Source organism: Sparus aurata, chromosome 24 (genome assembly GCF_900880675.1).
Source record: "Sparus aurata chromosome 24, fSpaAur1.1, whole genome shotgun sequence".
Lineage (NCBI taxonomy): Eukaryota > Metazoa > Chordata > Actinopteri > Spariformes > Sparidae > Sparus > Sparus aurata.
Window position 1 is genome coordinate 2,640,955 of NC_044210.1, and position 21,618 is coordinate 2,662,572.

At 40.5% G+C, this 21,618-nt stretch overlaps 1 protein-coding gene and 1 long non-coding RNA gene across 3 annotated transcripts in view; both read right to left on the bottom strand.

Moving 5' to 3' along the window:
• The window catches only part of anos1a (anosmin 1a), a 28,651-nt gene extending 26,698 nt beyond the window's left edge, over nt 1–1,953 (bottom strand). For both annotated transcript variants that reach the window (XM_030409327.1, XM_030409326.1), the window contains exon 1: nt 1,548–1,953. In XM_030409327.1, coding sequence (XP_030265187.1) covers nt 1,548–1,754 — 207 coding nt within the window. In that variant the 5' untranslated portion in view covers nt 1,755–1,953. The remainder of the gene's footprint in view (nt 1–1,547) is intronic.
• Nucleotides 1,954–13,667: 11,714 nt separating this feature from the next.
• On the bottom strand, nt 13,668–20,543 carry LOC115576781 (uncharacterized). Its single transcript, XR_003982942.1, has 7 exons — nt 20,474–20,543; nt 19,136–19,226; nt 18,098–18,205; nt 16,343–17,653; nt 15,172–15,244; nt 14,232–14,319; nt 13,668–14,075 (listed from the first exon to the last, which is right to left on the bottom strand). It is a non-coding gene; the product is annotated as an uncharacterized LOC115576781 (long non-coding RNA).
• Between the last annotated feature and the right edge of the window lie 1,075 nt (nt 20,544–21,618).

The window sequence follows — 21,618 nt, forward strand, 5'->3', positions numbered from 1 at the left end:
ACTTGACTCTCCTCAGTAAATACAGTTATTATTTAAACTTCCGGTGATGGAGCAGAAGCGCTCTGTCAGTCTCGCACATCTGACATCACCGCAGCTACCTGTCCTCTCCCTGCAGAGGAGGATCTGATTCACTCACTCTGATCACTAGGGGGCTGATTGCAAGAGTAAACGCTCCTCTGAATGGCAGGTGTTTATGAGCAGCAGAGGATAGTGTTGTAATCAGGGCCCTGGGGCTGGACTACAGTGTGTGATCCAACAGATGCCTGTGGGTCAGAAAAATATTTCAATTTATGTCATCATTATTACAGTTTACTTTTAATTTTGTGTAGTTTTGTCATGAAAAAATGACATTTTCTCAGTTTTCATTGACTAAAGTACTTAAAACTGGCTTCACATGGTCTCTTAAACCCTGTTCCAATCAGGAATCATATGGCATTTGTTAAAATACTTTTTTTTACAACATGGCAAATTAATATAGCAGCATCACAGGCGTGCTGCTCATGCTGACAGATTATCTGTGGTAGGATGGAGGGTGGGAGGGACAACTGGAAATCAACACTGACCCTATCCCATCAGTCAGAGGGTTGGAGGGAGGATCAGAGTCATTGGCTGACCTGGATACACCCCGAACCCATCCCATCCCCGTCCATGAGGGCAACGTGAGAAGCGTTTCACACTACAGCAGTCAGTGATCCGAGATCAATGCTGCACAGAACCATCACTGACTGACTGCATTAGATACTGCACGTCTGAGGTGTAGTCCTTACAGCAGTCAGTGGAGCTAAAAGCTAAAGATTATCATGACAGCCCCACTGAGGCAGTCATGAATTAGTCTGATTTCTTTCTCTCTTTTTTTTGGCGGACTGGACACATCATTCTGTGCAGTTATCATCGGTCTAAGTGAGCGCACAGGGATGCTGTCCCCATCACTCCAAAGCCTGGAGCATTGTGTCCGAGAGGAGGGCTCTCTGAACAATATAATCAGGATAACAAATCTCACGGGCTGCTGTGGTCACTCAAAAAGTCTTAACAAGGACATGTACTCTGTATGAAACACGTGAGTGAGTGAGTGAGAATCATTTCAGGTGTGCAAACAGTTAAGACATGAAATCCCATGTTGGAATTCCACCTGAAAAAGTTACACATGTGTATTTGTTAAGTTGTTGCCAGTAGTTAAACTAGATATTTAATCTATTTAAAACTATTTAGACAACCAAATTATTGTATTAAGTATATCTGGCAGTGTGGAGAGGCGGTCAGGTGAAATGAAAGTTTAGAGTGAGGCCTGGAAATAACGTGACAACACAAAAAAGCTGCATAATACTGTACTACCATTACCACACACAAAAAAGAACCGAAACTAATATAGCAGCCAAAAAGTTTAAAAGAGAAAAAAAAAACACTTGCATGTACTTTGTATTCATAAACGTCACACTTGGCCCTCAAATGTGCTGCTTTTTATCATTTTTTATGGCTCTGAAGAAAGTTAAAAGTTAAATACATTAGAAAGCGTCACCACATGTGTGTGTGAGTGAGCGGCTCCTTACCTGCTGCGGTGTGGACAGCGCCGCCACGCTGTGCAGGCTGAGGCACCGCGACGCGCACCTCGCCCTGGAGACCGTCTCCGACCAGGTCTCCTCATCATCACCACCATCAGCATCACCGTGCTGCCTCCTGGAGCACACACCGCAGCCGGAGAGGACGATAATCCACAGAGACAGGCTCGTCATGACACCGCTGCTCGTGGCCAGCATCGTTTCTTCCCCCGTCGTTCAGGAGAGAGGGGCTGTGAAAACAAGGGGATGCGGTGGGGGAGTAAACTGATGGAAGTCCACTTTAACAAGAACTATTATAGCCAAGGGAGGAGCTAGAGGAAATCTAGGCGTCCACACACAGGCAGGGTCAGGATGCTGAGAGGTTTTAAATCCAGTCGGCGGAGCTGTCAGTTCACTGAACTCACAGCTTGTGCAGCTTAAACTCTCGATACATGGAAAGGAAAAATCAATGACCGAGAGGAATGTTTGCTCAGAGTCAAAGCAGCCCAGTTTCAATTGAATTTATCAGTTTGATCATCAAATAAAGACAGAAAAAAAAAAGAAAAAAACAGGATGATCAGAAAAATGCTGAATATCAGATCTAATAATCTGCCAGACTGGTAATTGACGAATTTATTGTATACAGCATATTACATGTAAACATGTACACTTTTACCTGAACCTTTGATACTTCTGATATCAGATCACTGAAGTACTATTCGTCTGACTGGCTTTCTCTTTTACCAAATTAATAAATGAACTTTTGGGTACTTTTTACCATGAATACTCTTACTTCAAGGCAGGACTAGAAACCTTTTTGGTACCATAAGCATGAATTCATTAAGGGCACTTTACAGCAACATTTTGTCACTTTTTAACCTTAAAACAACAGCTTCAAAAGCATTTTGATGGCAGAGAGTCTTGTAACAGGGTGGATGGTGTCTCCGCCACTTGTCTGTGGGGGGCGCCAAATTACACAAAGTGCCAATTTCTGCATAACGTTGCTTTTTTGTTCTTTGTACAGTGTATTTATGAAGTAAGTGAATGTAACAAAAGTATGTTGCTCAAAATGGCCCCTACATATACAGTACTCTTGTTACAATGAGAGTTTTTGTCGGGACCCAAGTGCAGAGAACGGAAACAGGAAGTTAGTGAGTAAAGGATTCAATCTGCAAACGGTGCTCTCTGTATGGTAATGTGGATGAGAAGACCGGTTATGAGTCAGTTAAATAACCCAAACCAAGCTCATTTTCACTGGCTAATCATCAATTTGCGGGCCTTAATTGACGCAAAATCTGCTAACTTTGCCTTAGTGATTTCACAACGCGTGCACCATCAACCAGGGCTTCTTCTGTCAGAGGTGAAGCAGACATGTTTAGGGCCTGACTTTCGTATCGTGAGGTGGAGGTGATGGTGTTGGAGCTACAACTGTAGGACAGCTGCCAAGCCAGTCAATGCATATTGCCAACATGTATTCTGGTGATTGGGTTGGGCAGAGGGAATCTTGATATTGATGCACAATAGATATAAGACGCTGTACCCATACTGCCCATCTTTACTGTTCTGTGTCCTCACATTTGAACCCAACCCAAACCTAATGCAACGTGATGGGCCAGGCTGGACACGTCAACTGAAATCGTGCTTTCTCTTTTTAGGAAAGATCTAGTGTAGAAATAAGTGTGAGTGATATTGAAAGGTAACTGATCATAAGTGATGGACCTACTGTCTGTGATGGGGCTTTGTGTCCTGGGTTTTGTTATTCCCGAGACGATGATTTGAACTCAACACAGAGGCTATTTTTTCCCATTCCGGCACAAACATCCATTCAGATAACATTACACAAAACTGTGTCGGTCCCGAGGCGGCTTCCGACGTGAAATACAGAAAGCTACTCTCTCTGGCTGTCTGAGTTAGACAGTAACAAGGGGGCTGAGCTGTACTTTAGTACACACGCTGAAATAAATGTGAAGTAGAAGTACATGGAAGGGTTGTGGCTGATCCCTGACCCCTGACAGGTGTCTCTATTGCAGGATTTGAAATAAGAGACATTTTTCATCCTCTGCAATGTGCAAAGGGTTTTGCCACCAATTCATCCTTTGAAGGCTGTATTGCAAAATCCCGGTGTAATAAGGTCCATGAATTTCATCAACGGCTTCAAAAAGTCGGTGAAAAAACTAGTTTTGAACATCTTTTCTGCGCTGACCCGAGCCATTTCATAAACATATTTTCAACAGGGAAATGTTCACTGGGAAGATTTGTAGAGTGATCTTTGTTTGAATATGATTTGTAAATATCACCTTTTTTTTTTCTTTCTTCATCCATCCTGAAACATTCATTAGGAATGTTTAGGAGCCCATAATGGAAGTACAACCTGCCATCACAAGGAAACTGGAATGATGTGACATCAACTGTGAGCATATTCTGAATGTGCTTCCATGGTATAAGCAATACTTGTTATGTTTTAATAGTTCATAAGATTTATAGCATCTATCCAGTGGTTTTGATTTCCTTTAAGGAGAAGTTTATGTGGGCGAATTGAGTTGTTTTAAAGAGACAGGTGGAACTTTTTTCCAGTAGAGTGAGAGTGTTCTCTTTTTAGCACAACTCATTTCAGGAGGATACAGGCGATGTATTTTCCAGGGAATTCCAGCTGTAGTGTTCACTAGTAGCTGCAAAACAACAGCTTTTTATGGACTCCTCTATTAAAGTAACCACAAACATATCTCGCATAAGCAGGAAGGGCACCGCTGCTTTCCTTGCCCAGGGACAGGAGAAAACATGACGTGTCGGAAACTCTGAAGAGATCCTCCTCGGGTTGTTGGTTCTCTCATGCCTGGCACAAGGGGCCCCGCTTGTGCTGCAGGAGCATCCTGCGGTGTTAACGAGATGCCTATTTTTCCCAGCCGCATCGCATTCATAAACACACACACTCATACTTGTTGTGCTCTCTCTCAGGTTTTATAGTACTGTGTCTTTGGCCTAATGAGCCTTTGCAGCTGAGAGTTTTTACCTCTCTGATTCAGAGTCAGGTTCATTACACCGCTACATGGTCCGTCTCATGTACTAGAAGGCAATAAGGTGTTCTCAGAATCCAATAGAATTGGACCCAATTGCGAACGTGTTTTGACCCAACTGACTGAATCCTTCTCAGTTTACTCACTGGAGGAACTAACAAGGAGCCCACAACTAAAATCCCTGCAGTGCTCTCTGTTTTGCTTTGCGTCTGCTTGGGGTATCCCTGAAATATGCAGCGAGCGAAGTGAGTGTCTCCAGATCTGTGTGGAGCTGATGCTCTGGTGGTCCACCCACAACAGGAAGAAGGAAATCCCTGGGAGCTCCCCGCTGCGGGCGTGACTTACCGTTTCGCAAATAAAAACAACAAACTATGACAGTGTAATTGACTCATCGTGTGTGCAGCTGTGTATGGCAGTTTGCTGGGGCTAATATTGGCCTTTTTTCCATAATGTCAAAAACAGTTCAACCAGGAAAGAGACAAGTAAACATGAATGCAGAGTCTTTATTTGATTGAGAAAAAAAAACTTTGGTGTTAATTGGATGGATCTGTCCAAGAGAGCACTGTAAATATTAGCCAATCAGAGATCTCCCCTGGGACCAACTGACAGACCCTTGACACTGGTGATGGCTAACTGTTGGAAGGGGAAAGTTAGGAAGCAACAGACATTTTACAGTTTCATTTGCTCACTGACCCTTTTTCCCCTCAGCATTTCCAACCTCTATACTGATTTTGATTATTGTTTAAAATAAAACCTTTAAGTTACTCTAATACTCACGTCTCTGCCTATTTAGTAATGAGCCTTTGTCCGCTTTTATTTCCCAATCTATCTGCAAGGTTCAAAGATTTCTTTGGGGTTGAAAGTCCTTTGTTGGCGTTGTACAACTTCCTGCTTGAACATCTGATGAAAGCTTCGCTTTGATTGAGGCTCCTTTTTATTCACAGTAACTAATTCAGGGAGGGAAAAACCTGAAGTAAATGGTTGTAAAAACATAACAAATCCAGACTCTTCCATGCCAGTCTGAGGAATCACCAGTGAGAATAATCTGCAATGATCTTACCATAGCCCCTGACTGCAGATCAAGTGTCCCATCTGTGAAAATAAAATGACTGAAATGATTAGCAAACTATTAAATGAAATGGACAACTGGGGGTCAGGCTGGCAAAGCAAGGGGAAATCCATGACTGCTGTGCCCACTTCACTGGAGATCCCCAGTCTCCACCACAACATCCCAGATCAAGCTACGAAGCATGTTCTGAGACGACAGACTTCAGCAGGACGTGGAGAGGACTCTGTGTTTACGTCAGTGATGCTAGGTGCTTACATGCAGTCACAGTGGATCACAGTGTTTATCTGATGTCGAACTTTTAATGTAAAGATGCCGACCATATTATCATCAGTATCTTGTTGCTACTCTTTACATTTACTCTGACATGAATAAAAAAATTATACTTTTGAACCTTGACAGTGACCAGAGCTCAACCCAACTAAACACCTAACACCTATGGGAGAATGCTATTTATCACTCCTGTTCTAGCACATTTAATCAGACGAGAGCTGTGATTGGTCAGATTGGGCTGTTTATGTTTTCTCATGTGTTTTTTTTTCTTCTTTCTTATTTGTATAAAGTTTTCTTGGAATCTTCTTGTTGTTGTTTTTTTGCCTGCTTTTTTTTTTTTTTTGGTTGGATTTAGGGACATTTTCTAACTTTCTGTTAGTCCTGCATTTGGGTCTTTTTTATATATATTGTTTTATTAAACCATGAGATATTGCTTAAAAATCAAATTTGGGGGGAAACATGTTCAGAATGACCACAATAGATTAAGATCACCATTCATTTAAAAAGAAGAAAAAAAAAAAGATTTTAAAAAGTTCCATGAAAAGTGACATCAAACAAGTTTTTAGAGCAAATCACCACATCAATAAGACTGTGAAAAAATGAAGACTATTACATTATTCAAATTGAATGTGGGTCTCACTGATGACAGCAACAGACAAACATGTATTTTCCTTGCATAACTAAAAGAAGAGTCCATGTGGAGTTTTGTCTCAAGTGTAGCTCATACATTCAGAATGCATCAAAATGTCCCATACACCACTGTGAACAGCACGAGGATAGTCATGTACCATTTGCTTAATAGTGCTCCTACACTGACACTCTGACATGTAGACACCCTCCTCATTGCTCTCACTGATGGTGCAAATGCTGTTTTGGATCCTTTTCAATCAAGACAAGATGAAATGGAGAAAAGGCCTGCGGTGAAACCATTCTGTTCATAACTATAACAAAGACACTACCAACACGCCAAAGAGGTAGGCAGATGTGTTACTGCCATGGCAACATTAAAGGCATACACCACCCAGTTATCTAAATATGTCAACCGTGTTCTCACTTTGCAAAAAGTTGAATAGAAAAACATTTCACATCATCTTGTTCTACATTCCATAATGGAGATCCTGTGCCACCAATACCAGAATGAATGAATGAATAAGGTAGGGCTCTAGCTAGCATTCATTCATAGATGCTTGACACAATCCAATTCAAATTCAGAAATTGTGTTGGAAAGAAATTCTTCTAGACATGAAAATGGGAAATATATTGTAATACTTACAAATACAGCTAAAAGGGATTTATTCATGATCCAACCAACTCCTCTGTGGTTTTCACCTCTTTTGTGGGGCAGGGGTCAGCCTCCTAACACATTGCTGGAGTGTCAATCTATTGCCATATGCACAGCTGAAGAAACAAGTTTCCTTTACAATAAAATTCTTTATTTGCCCTCCACTCTGAATGCCGTTCAACAGTTAAATACTAGAAACAAAGTAAAAAAATATGGGAAACAATAACAATAATATATAAAACATACAGAAGAGTGTACAATGTACAATATGAAACTCTTTAGCTTCATAATATAATATTTAACTTGAGTGAGTGAGTGCAATGTTATTGTAAATGACTGAAATGATAGACGGAGCTATTAAATTAAGACCAGTTTTTAGTCTCTTTTTAAATGACACATGAATATCAGATAAGAATCAGCCCAGGCGAATATCTGTTTTGGGATCTGCCTAAAAATCCACAGGAATTCAAGTCTGTTGTGGATTTCCCCCCACGTGTTTTCCATTGCTTCAGCCGATGCTCATACGTATGCACGTGTCTTCCTCTCGGCATGTGTGCTGGAATCCCGGTTTTTCGTTGTGGGGTCCTCCGGGGCTCCACACAGACAGCTGAATGGTGTTTCCACACTGCTCCCAGGCACTTGTTACAGAAGGGAACCCCACTTAATGGGATACACCTCTTAATAGAGGAGGTTGCTCATCCCCTGTGGTTTTACTGAGTGTGGGGGAGAGGAGGCGAGTCCACATTCTGGGGGTTTCTCACCAGCAACAGATCTGATGGAAGATTGTTTATATATTATACAATCACAGGATAATCTGTTTAGATGGTTGCACGTGAGGAAACAGCTTCAGGTCATGATTCAGTAGGAAATTACAGGTAAGTTGTTCATAGTTCTTTGGTTGAAAGAAATAGTTTTGCTCTAACATCAGTTTATTTCCACCTTAAATGTCAGTAAAGTATTTCCACACTGTTAAAAAAAACAAACTTGTCCTTAGTCCTGAGGCGTTCACAGGTCAGATGGGATGTGTACTCCCTCCAGCTCTGCCCCGGGGTCTCCTCCCCACCGGAACGTGCCCTGAATACCTCCACAGAGAGGTGGTGTGATCAGATGCTTCAACCACCCTCAACAAGATCCTTTCACTCCAAATGAGAGGTTGGTCTGTCACAGGCTGCTTCTGGATATCTAAGCTCTTCTCCCATTCTATCAAGAAGAGCCCCCCGGACCCAACTGAATACCTCCAGTCCTTCTGCTCCAGTCACTTCTCATAGAAGGCAGTCATTTTAATTACTGTTAAGACTTCTAAATGTATCAAATTGTATTAAGATGCATATACCAACAACCGGAAATGGGCACAAATGCATCATCTTCCAAATTACAAATACTTGTGTACTTATTTGATGCCAGTTGTTGAATATGACAGACTGGAGCTTCATATGTTCTTTAACTCCTTATGTAGCATACTCTGATTTTGCGTCAATAAAATGAATCAAGTCAGTAATTGACTTATTTTCCTAATGGAAAAATGTCAAACATATTTTACATATTATTATTGATTAACAGATGATCTGTTGTTACGGCAGCTAAATAAGAAATTGCAAAAGCTGTGCACCCCCTTGACAAACCCTGTCTTTTAGAGTGACATTTCTGCACTACTAATTTGCAACAGTAAATATAGTGAATGTCACAGAGGTGATATTATTCGTATTAACATAGTGAGAAAACATTTGAACAAACATTTCTGCAAAGTTCAACGCATTATACAAATATCTGCAAACGTCTGTTTCATTTGTTTTTCCCTCAGTATCCTTTTCTGCCTGATAAAGCTGGATTAACCCATGATTAAAATTCATTTCAAATTAAAACCTTCCCCATTTTTTCCCATTTTTCCCTATTAATTGTTTAGCTATCTTTTGGTATAACACAAATACCTTTAAAATGCATTACCATTTGCCACTTTATTAATGCTGGGGTTGGTAATATTGTAGAAACCAGCACCAGAAAGTTTGGAAAGTATCCAATGGAAAAATCCCACCTCCTTCCTCTAGGCTTCCGTCAGAAACACATGAAAATGCACTGCCTGATGATCTGACTCTTAACTGACACAATTATATAAACACAGGCGTACCTCCGTCTGAAAAGACTACCCGGGATGACAGTTATTCCGTACTGCTGTCGGTATGTGCTTTGTGCTAAGTGGGTTAACCGCTGAATGAGGCTGCTGCCGCAGCAGCTCTGTTCTCTGGCTCTGGTGTTGTGTGTTTTGTGCTTCTGGGTTAGCTTTGAACGACAGGCCCAGGGGCTGTTTATTGGGAGTACATCATTGTCATCATGAACTGTATCCAACTAGAGGTACATGATATCTCAAGAAAACACCTATCATCATCAGCATGACAGAAAAGCATTTAGCTTTAGCGATATAGCATCTATGTGGCCTTGTGGATGATTTTCTACAGATGTAACAGTCCTGAAATAAATCCAACCATCATGAAGGTTAGAAAGAGGTAATGATTCCACTTTTTGATCAATTTAGAAGATGTAGTTTGTGTTTCTGCTTCTGTTTAACTGTATTGCATTATACTGAGAGGAGTTTCGGTTATCTAACCTACCCTCAATGATATATAGTAAATGAGGTGGCTGAGTACAAGTCCAGATTTCAGGCCCATCCAGAATTTGTGGCGGGACATGAAAAAGGCTCCTCACTCATAATCCCCATGTAACCTGACAGAGCTGTTTTGCAATGAAAAGAGGAAGAAGAAAAAAAGCAATGTCCAGATGTGCAAAGCTGATAAAGTCCTATGCACACAGACTGGAGGCTGCAGCTGCTGGCAAAGGAGCGTTTACTTTATATACTGAGTTAGAGGGGACAAAAATTCTCTGCAAACAAATATATTATATTTGTTATTAATTTAGTTGGTTTTAAAGAGACCTGTTTCATGTTGACATTAAAGGGTCTTTTTTCTGTTGATTGAAATAAAAAAAGCTACACCAAGGAAGTCTTTCTCTTCTGGAGAGGTGGCCCTTGCATCAAACTGTTGGTCTATGCAGAAGAAAACTCTATTTCAAATTGGTGCCACATGACCAGAGAAAACAGAGGAAAGTGGCTGTGGTATTTCCTTTTGCTTAAAAAGGTAGAAGACAAACAAGATCCAGAATGCACTGCGCTGCACCAAACAAACATTTTCTGAAAACATCATAGGTTGTAGTTTAGTCAGCTTCTGTTTTCACAATACAGGAACAGTACAGTTCACAAACTTTCTCTATTGTAGCTAAACAGTGAACCCAAAAACTGTTTCTGAAAACATTTTAGCAGAAATAGGCAGTGAAGCAACAGAATCTAGGTTTATGATTTTGTTGTTTGAAAGGTTCAAATGTTAAAATTCAATGTGGATTGAATGAACGCTGAGGGAGTGATTGTGTCTACTCTTTTATAATCCCTTTTTAAAGTTAACCTTGGTGTGATAATACATCAAAAACAATATCTGCCTTATATGAAAATAAAATCATTTTGAAGAAGACATATAATATTAAAAATGTATTCCCTTCTTCTTTTACATAAGTCGACTTATGAATACTAATACTCACCTAGCAAGGACAACCAGCACACTTAGTCTGCTGCATCTGAGCCCACAGTCTCTCCCGGTAGCATGTTCATAAAAAACCTGTCTGTCCTAAAACAGCCATAACTTAACAACAGGGACAATATGACATGAAATGTCATATGAAAACATATAAAAATGCAGCATGGATACAGTCACTAGGTGTGTCCATTGTCCATTAGCAGTGTATGTGAAGTTTCTGCGTCACCACTTGTCTATGCTGAATATTGGACCAGGACTTGCCTCCAAACTCTTGGTGACAAATCACGCCTCTTAGAATCAGATCTTCAGTGAGCATAGTGAAAATGTGAATGTGAAAACAGCCTTCTGGTGTTCAAATTCTTGTGCATACATCATTCTGCACCATGAAGCTCATACATTCAACTGTAGGACAAATATGATAAACATATTTTGACCAGAGGGGGCATTTAAAATGTCCTTCGCATCGAGTATAGCTGAGTTAAAACATCAATATCATGTTCAGATAGAGGGTTAGGGTTACTGGTGGGCTTAAGGGTTGGGGTGAGAGTACATCTAGGTACCAGTAAAAGGAAATGCCTGTATGTCTTTCATTTACCTTCCTTCTTTTTTGAATTTTGCAGAGTTAAAATGTCAACATCATTCTCATATACAATTTAGGATTAGGGTTGTGGTTGGGATTAAAGTCAATCCAGACATCAATTTCAGTAAATGTCCGTCAGATTTCAGTCCTCTTCCCTTTTTTCTATGTAGAATTTAGGATTAGGGTTGTGGTTGGGATTAAAGTCAATCCAGACATCAATTTCAGTAAATGTCCGTCAGATTTCAGTCCTCTTCCCTTTTTTCTATGTAGAATTTAGGGTTAGGGTTGGGCTTTTGGGTTAGGGTTACAGTAAATCTAGACGTTTTTAGGATTTCATTCCCTTCCTTCCTTTCATGAAGCTTTGCATTTGTTCAAGACTGAATCAAACGCCCCAGCTGTAATCAGCTGTCAGTCGGCCGATTGGATTGTGAGCTGACCAATCAGTCACAAACCAAGCAGAAACATGACTCCCTCCTCGCCACCGCCCCATCACCCAGCTTTCTAGTTTAGAGTCACAATAAAAAAAAGACTGCATTTGTTGGCTTGCTTAACTTCCTCCTATACCTGGGGGGTTTTCTGCATTGCGCTCCCCGTTCTGGCCTAGCATGCTCCTCGATCAATTCAGTGAGCAGTGAACCTAAAGTATTGGTAAAAGCAAGAGTAGAAGTAGTAGTAGAGGTAGAGGTAGGCAAGTAGTGGAAGTAGTTTTAATGGAAGTGGTATCAAAAGCTGTCATAGTAGTTGTTATAGCTGGTAGTTCTTCTATTTGATCACATATCACACAATGATGGAAGAGGGACTCTGCATTTAACCCATCCTGCGGGAGCAGTGAGCAGCTATAGCGCCTGGGGACCAAATCCAGATTGAAGCCAGTGCCTTGGTTCAGAGCACCGCCTGGAGAATTAACCTGGTGTGCGAATGTTTTGATAGCGGGGGGGGACACCTGGCTGCTTGCCGCCAGAATTTTTTGGCTCAATATTAACATCGGAGCTTATGAGAGGATTTGAGGTGCTCTTGCCGCTTGGAAGCTTATACAGCCAAGAGTATAAATCAATTTAATTCCATAGTTACATCCTTGGGGCCAACATAAAAGCTACTGCTAGTGTGATTATTACTTGAAAAATTGAAAACTGTGGGATGATAATCAAGATTAAGAAGACGGTGACAACATCACCACATTATTATGGACCTTCTGCACTACACACCCATTTTGAAATCCAAAACAGACAGAAAATTACCCAAAACTAATTTCCAACCTATGAAATTGACCATTTAGGCCAGTAAAGTCTCTACTCTGGTGATGCATTAAACTTTTAATCACTTTTCTGTGTTAAGATATGGTGAGGCAACAAGGCCCCAAGAGGAGGTGGGCTTTTTTTTTTTGTTTGCGAGAAAGGTTTGGTGAATTGCTACATATGGAAGAATCCATAATAATACGTATGGCGAATAATAGTTAGTGTGCCATGTGGTTTTTGTACTTTAGGCACTAAATGACATGGACAGCACTCAAACTGTCAGTCTTCTAACTGGCAACCAAGCACCTATTTAGCCACTACAGCCACAGTGTCAGGAATGGGTGAAACCTCATTTCCTCAGCGTGTGAAGTTTGCCCTAGAAATCATCAAAGATGTAATGCTGTAAGCGCAATGTCTTATTTTTCTTATTTGTATAAACATGGTGATATCCTGGAAACTTCTTGTCAGCAGTACACAGACTATCTAGTTTTATGTTTATGACATTTAAAACTAAATAAATGACATGCGTTGAAACCACGTCATGGTACAGACCACGTTTCACCTTCCAATGCGATATGACTTCACATGGATCACTATCTCTTTCAACCCACAAATGAAGAAATTATCTAAATAAATAGTTGTTAACATATTGTCTTACTGATCTAAGTCCTTTCGTACTCAAAAGTTTTCACTTATATCCATGTGTTAATGAAAAGTTTAGCGTTGCTTAAAGACACAGTGTGACCCTTTTACTGACTTTCTACAAGTTCTGCACGTCTGGCAGGAACTGTATCTCGTTTACATACTGAATAATGTACAATAGCCTCTGGATCCTTGATTTCTTTCACAAGTGACAAGCCAAGCCGTCAGCTGGCGAGGCGTGCAGGCTGAGAGCCGAGGCCCACACAAAGGAGAACACATCTATCTCTATTTCTGCTGATCTTTACCTGTGACGGAAAAAATGTGGCGAATTTGCATACGTTCTGCTCAATAGATAATCCATTATTAAACTGTAGGTGAAATGACTTGTCTTTCATAAATGATAAGCCTCGCCACTTGTAATTCAAATTCATCATATGAGTAAGAGAGATATGAAAATGTCACTCAATTTCATTATTTGTCTTTTAATAATGCTCTTTAAAAACACACACACACACACACACATGCAGCAGCGGCCACAGTGAATGTTTCTTGTGAATGTTCTCCACAGTGCCCTACTGCCATCTTGTGTCAGAAGGTGGTTGTGGCTGTGAGATCATAGCTGAGTGCAAATGCCAATTGTGTTTTTAAATCCATTCAAAGCAATCCAACACTTCGATTTACATGATAGCAGCGCAACAGCAATGAAAACACCCAGAACAGTAGACATCTGTGATCATAAGGCCCGAGGGTGAGGGTAAGGTGAAGACGCTCAGTTGCAGAGGTCAGTGCTGCAGCATGTCGCAAACGCGCCAGGTGTTTGCTGGAAGCCCTGACACACCGCCATGTTCATGCACTGACGGAAGGAATTGCCTAGAGGAAGACAAAAGGGATTATTCAAACTCAGCGCGAGGGGTTACATGATCATTTTATATTTTGTTTTGTTCCCTGTTTTTATCACACGGTGCCATGGCTGGATTAAAGGACAGATTCACATTTTCTAAAGTCTGCATCCACAGGAGGACTTACTCAGCGCGCCTGTTAAAACGACGGCACCACACGCGTTAGCTGATCCTGAACAGGTCTGGGTGCCGGTTGGCACGCAGAGGCTGCTCCCCTTCGAGAAACAGAAGTTACACTTCAGTGCCTCGCCTAGGAACAGCACACACACACATACACACACAAACGCACACACATATTACCACCTAGGAAATCATCACAAATTAAAACACACACCTGTGGAACGTACCGAGGCAAAGAAGATAGTGGATGGAAATAAATAATGAAAAGAAGAGGTTGTCTGTAGGCTGGTTCATGGAGGCAGGAGAGTTTGTTCTTTCTCTATTTTTGAGAGGATATCCAAACAAATGTAAATGAAGAAATGCTTCAAATAAGTTCTGATTAAAATGTTTGAACAGTGACACCTGCAGCCAGGACAGGGCAGGTGTTGGAGGACAGGCTCCTGTTATCCCATTATATAAGTTAAATAGAATATAATTACTGTATTGATCCCAGACTGGGAAATTATTTTATGATAATTAAATGTATTCATTTAATGCAGCCAACTTGTTTTTAATTTGATATTGCCAAAAACACATCAAATAGTCCTCCCTACCCAGTAAACAAGACTGCTATATTTATTTTACATGGGTGCTATTATACTCAGGAAAGTAACTGATTCATAAGTATTATAATGTACAGATAATGTACAGCTTTTAAGCACATCATTAAAAAAATGTTGGGTTTTTTTCACAATTAGGCTTTTTTGTGTGTCCAAATGTTATTTTCCCAACAATTATGTTTGCATTTTGTCATTAGCTGGACAGATATGCTTTAGCCAGCACGGCTGGACGCAAGCTGGTTGCAATCACTGGATTTAAAAGAGTGAAATAGCCCTTTTACTAAATCATTTCATCTGTGTGCGTCTCTTGGCTTGTATTGTATATGAAAAGAATAAAAACACACGTACCTGGACACAGGGTCAGCATGAGAAGGACGGCACACACTGCAGCTCTCATTTTCTGAGAAGAATTTGGATCTTTCTGTAAAAATATAAAAAAAACAATGATTATAAAAGCAGTGCAAGCAGTCAAATATGATCATCATTTATGTGTTTTGTTAGCTGGCGACACATTTCCTCAGTGAGCTGTACAATCTGTACAGTGATTCCCAGTGTTTAGGGATGCATTAACTCCTCAGCTTAGATTGCTCACTTACGCTGCAAAAGCAACAGTATTCAGTCATATTTGGGTAAAAACCATCCAAATGCATTATGACAAATCCAGCATACATCATCCTGCTGCCAGCATTATTCAACAGAGCACCAAATGTGGATAAATCTCCCACTTAAAGTCCTTGACAAATGTAATATTGACTATTGTATAGACAGGAATCAGGATAGGCAACACGTTAAAAAACAATGTTTGTCTGAAAATCCTGCCTGACCTCTTCTACAGTGCACTGCAGTGCTGCAAGCCACCTTTACTACACTAATTATTCACAAGACAGCAAGGGGTCATAGGAATAGAACACAACGAACACGTGTTTTCTATTTTCTGGTCAGCACAGTCCGACAGCCATTTTTCCCAGGAAGTCAGGCCATCTCCATCCGCGAGCATGGCGACCATTACATGTACTTTGAGCCAAACTGTGATGTTTCCCTAACCCTAACCAAGTGTTTTTGTTGTGCCTGAACCTAACAAGAGCATAAGCACAGGGTTGTGTGACGGAAGAGAGAAAGAAAGAATTCGACCTAAAGAAATGTCCAGTTTGAACTAATCCGTGGTTTTGAAGAAACATACTTGGCTGACATTTATTCTGGCGGCTGGGTTGCACCATCTGAAATCCGAGCATCCTACAACCTTTGTATACTAGTAAGGAAGAAACCATCAGGTTTAAACTTGCCCACTCGAAGACCCTTTTTATCAGCATGACTGGTTTAATAATCAGCTGCTGTAGCTGCACCTTCAGGGCTTGAAATAACTGTACAAAATATTAAGACAGCCTTTGTAAAGAAAGTAAGGTTAACAATATAGTCATAACATCACAAAGTATGCAATTGATAATCCGGTTCTTGGAAAAGGAGAGCATTAGTCTAATGAATAAAGGTTAAAAAACATATGATGGGGTTTGGTTCTTACCTTTGCGCTCAACTGTGATTCCGACACAAGCGTGTGTCCTTTTATCCACCAGCAAACTTCTGCTTTCACACTCGACTCTTTGTTTTAAAATGGTTGTGCAATCAAACACAAGACCTGCTCCGTCTGTTCTGAAGGCTGTGATTGGTCGCCACTGACTGCAAAATAACAGAATTTCCAGCTGTGGCGCAAAAGAGGAATCTACAAGGAATGTCGTAATCACTGACTGGCTGATCACCTGAGAGAGTCTTTGTCTATTCTATCTGAAAAGATAAGAGGTCTTTCATTTTAGTCTGAACTGGACTTTGAGATAGTTCTTGTGAAGTGTAAACATGAACCACATTGTTTCTCTAAACCGTGGCCATCTCGTCTGTAGCATGGTGAAGAAATGTTGCTGTGTGCAGATCAGAAGGAAAAGAGGAACTGGTGTAGACTTCTGTCCACCAGCTCAGAATCTCTGTTTCTGTTTCATTTCTCATGCGGTATTGCATGTTCAGAGATAAACTTACATATTTTTCAACTTCTTATCTTAAACTTGGTTGGGAAACAGAGTGAGGTGAGCTGAGGCTGAGGCTTTGGAGGGTTAAAAATAGGAGCAGGGCTAACGTTTGACCCAGACGCTTGCTTCAGGATACAAGATGACAATTAGATGTCTGTATCTGCTTATGTCATATGGCAAAACAAAATGAATAGAATAAAGTGGCCGAATACATTACTACTTTAGACCTCACTATATTTCAGGGGAAATATTGCACTTTGTACTCCACCACGTTGATTAGATAGAGTTAGCAGTGACTCTTTAGTTTCAGAAATGATATGGTAAGCTAAAGATATACCATGCTATAACTTTGAATGCATGGCCTTACTTGCATGCACTATATTTACGTAGCATTACATCATTGGTGAGTTAAAGTATTTCTAACACCACTGCGTAGTAGCTATGTAAATACAGGCTGCAGACTACCAAACTGTGATGCCATTCACATAAAACTTGGACAGTGTCTTTTCAATAAAACACCACAAATGGTCTGAGTTGTCTTTGATGTGATTTATTTTGTTTGTTTGTTTGTGTTGCAATTCTTTGTGTAGTTTCTTTTTTTTTTTTTTTTTATCAAATTGAAAGGCCAGGCATGGTATACGATTTCCAATTAGTCTATAATTGAGTTCCGTCTTCAGAAGGTTGAGACCAGCACCTATCAGATCACAATCCGTCATTGCACAGGTCTCTGTGTTGACACGTGTCAACCGAACAGCCCATGAGCAGATAGTAACCTCTATCTGATCTCATCATGCACCTCTCGACATATTTGTTGTCTGCAGAGAACAGAAGAACAATGTGAAAATTAAGAAAAAAGAAAAAAAAAACACTTGGCACACATGTTGCATTACATGACACTACACAAGTATGTCAAGCCTCCTAATTTCCTTTTATGCTGAGGTACCGTTGAGCTAGTTTATGCTGGACAGGGCAATCATTTTCAAGAAGGCACTATAAATGGAATAAGGTAAAGATTACTTGGATTTAAATGATTACTGAAAACACATTTTCAAATTATTTTTAAGAATTAGTTCAGAATTTCGGTAAATGCGCTTATTTGTCTTTCTTTCTGGGAGTGTGACGAGAGGACTGACATCAGTCTCACGTTGGTGTGATAAACACAGGTCTGGAGTCAGGGCATCTCCGTAAAGATTACAAATGAGGAAGCAGCTAGCCTGACTAGTGCCCAGACATCATTGCAAAAAGGCTTTGTCACATACACGGAGCTGGACAGATGATAGTGGCGCAGACGTCATTGCTCCGCCAGCAGGTTTCCTCTCTGGTGCTGCACCCTCTACGGTAACAGCTGTTGCACTTCAGAGCCTCTGCTGAAAAACAAATACATATAGCATGTATATATACATATTGATACAGCAGTTACACATTTACCATTATGGAAAACGAAGAGCCAGATTTTAAATGCATTTTTTATCTTGAATGGTGCTGACTGTGTTCACCAGGAAAATGGCAGCATTGCTAGTAAATCATTTAAACACTTTGGATGACCAATGTTTGCATTTTCCTGACATACGTTCTTTTGTGGGTTTGGGACAGATAACTGATGTCAAAAACAAAGGTGAAAGTAGTGTGGCATTGTTACAGAGCCACAAAACCTCTCAGGAAGGGCAGCTGGTGAGGATGGATGGGTGGGATGACTTTACCACTATTTACTTCCTGTCTACTACCAACAGGCAATGTTGGGTTCTTTTAACCACAATCTCTATCTTAACATATTCTTACTCAGGTTAGCATCCTAAATAAACCAAACCTTAACTATAGAGACCCTCAGTTGCAATTAAATGGTGTTTTAAACGTGACTTAAAAAAAAAGGCAATTTGAACAAGTGGTTAAATAAAACTGAAGAGGTTGGGACTCATCTACTCACTAGTCTTTACAAACAGACTGTAAATTCAAACTTTCTTACTCTAACCTAGCAACCTGTAGATTGATCAATTTATGGAAAGGTGTGTATTGTACATGAGTAGTTAGACACATCGTGGTGATGGCTTTAGCCTCTTGGTTGAGGGAACAAAGGTGATGCTAACTTGTGCTTATTTGTGAAAGTCATAGTTTTGGAAGGCAATAACAATTTATGTATTTAGTGTGAAGAAATTGCTGATACTGGTTTATGTGCCATCATGATGGATCAATGTCAGACTTGAGATAATTGGTTCTTGAGGCTTGTAAAAAAAAACCTCATGCCTTTGAGCCATAAAAAGGTCCAAAACAAATTAAGCCAGTGTACAAAGCAGACATACCACAGCTGAAGCAGATGATCAAGAGGACGATGGCACTATGGAAGGCTTTCATTTTTGTCTCCTCTTCGAGAGTCGATCACTGTAAAAGACGCTGCAAATATACATCATTTAGTTTGAGTTTGTGGAAAGTCTACTGTATGTACACCACAATCATTCCACTGCAAAACTAGAAAAGATCAAGTGAAGAGATGAGGGTGACCCTTAAAAAGGTTTAAGCTACTACCCAGTTAGGTTAATTAATGGAGGAGTTCAGTCTCCCACCCTGGGGAAAGAAGCAGTATTATTATCTGATTGTGAGTGGATGTGTTTAAACATCTCAGCCATCTGTAGTTTGTAGTAATATGTTGATAATTCTCAGTCATCCAGGTCATGGTAATTCTAAGTGCTGTATCTTAGGCAACTGGACCTGTTTCAGTTTCTTGAAGACGTTCCACCTCTCGTCCAAGAGGCTTCTTCGGCTCTTAATGAGTCTGTAAGGACACTCCCACGCAGAGATTAAAAGCCTGCAACTCCCCTTCAGTTAGTTAGAACTGAGTAAGCCTCTTGGGTGAGAGGTGAGACGTGTTCAAGAAACTTAAAACAAGTCCAGTTGCCTACGATACAGCACTCACAAGTTTGTACCAATGCCCAAGTTCTAATAGATGGCAGTAGCTACATATGAGGTAACGTTATTGGGGGTCCTATTAAGTGGAAATGTCTTGAACTTGAGCAGATTTTCAAACTAGCAGATTTTGAAGTACTGGTATGTGGAGGAATATTTAGTATAGGAAGGTGTCGGGAACTTTGCCTGATTTTATCTCTGTTTTAAATATGCATGGAGCACCATCGACACAAAAACAGGACCAATGATGCATCGATGCATATAAGTGAGAAAGTTGAACTGCCAGGTGTTTCAGCTAGCATGCTACGAAAATAAGACAAACAATGGCATCTAACTTTTCATTTGGAGAAAAATGTATAAAGGTGTACTACACACATCGATCAGTTAGCTAATTCGCTCATGCTAACTTTCTGTAGCACACAGTGTATTTGGTCTGTCGGAAATCCAGCTCTAGAGTTGAAATCTTTCAACTTACTTTAGGCATATTCAGGATCATTAAACCCTGCGATCTCTACAGCTGGCCTGATGCTGCTGACACTAGCCTAAAACCGAATTATAACGAGGAACATCTCGGTTTGAGATTTCAAAAAGATAAATATATGAAGGTTTCCTCTGCAGAGAACACTGTAAACTTACTGAAAGACACTACTGCTCCCTAGGAGTTATCTCTCTGTTCTCTCTTTTCGCTCAGGCTTCTCTGTGCTGGACCAATCCCTGGACCTGTCTCGCTCTCTTACCTGGTTGTCGGTTCCAGATGTTGTGGGTCTGGTTCTTTGTCCTGTTGTCTCAGTCTCTCTTTATATGTTGGTTTGTTTGGTGTCCCCGGACTTTGCCTCTTGTGTGTTTGTGGCTCTGCCCCTTCCAAGAGGGTCAGGTCAAAGTGGCTCATGATACATTTGATGGTAAGTTGCTTGACATCCTCCCGGATACATATTTGTCATACATGTTTACAATCTCAATTATTTTGTCATCCTGGTTGTCTGTACTGTTATTTTCCTTTATTGGTCCCCCACACAGGTGGAGAGCTGACCGCCATCTACTGCAGATAATACACGGATAAGTACCTCATGCAACCTCACATCGGAAGACCCATCCCTTTAAGATCATAATCGAGCCGGATGGTAAGTGAGACCCCTGCACTGTAAAAACAACTTTTTAAAAACAAAAAAACAGCCTAGTGTCCAGCAGCAAAGTTCTCGTTAATCCTGTTTATTTAGGCAACGGTGAAATGTTGGCTGATCTGTCGACACACATTACAACATGCTGTTTATTGGCAAGACATGACTGTTAAGCAATGGGGCCTCATTTATCAAAATAGACTTATGATCAGCTTTGATCTTTAAAGGTCAAGAATTGACGTTGGTGATGCTGCTGCTGGTGTTGAAGGATTATTGCTGTTCATTTAACAACGTGCAGCGGCAACAAACTCTCAAGCTGCGTGTTTGGCTTTGTTTGTTTGTTCACCCACTATTTAGTCCACTGGATAATACATGTGCCTGACTTCAATTGTGGATTATGTTGCTCTGTCATAAATTCAAAAGGTAGTCCTGGAGCAACATTAATCATGATAATCCCGGAAATGAACTTTTTAGTTTACAACATATATGTTTATATGTTTATATATATGCATGGCCTTTACTAATCCTCCTTTCCTTTACTACCTCACACCTAAAGTGCAAGGCAATCAGGAAATCACTTGAATGAAAAGCAGGTACTGCCTCCACACTCTGCCTGCGTATGCATTTGTGATGACAGGCCTTTTTTTCCCCACTGATGCATATATGAGTTATGACGAGATAGCCAGAGTGTATCAGGCTAAATTTGATTTTAATCTCTATCTCTGGCACTATATGAGGTTAATTATTTCATTTCATATCTGTCA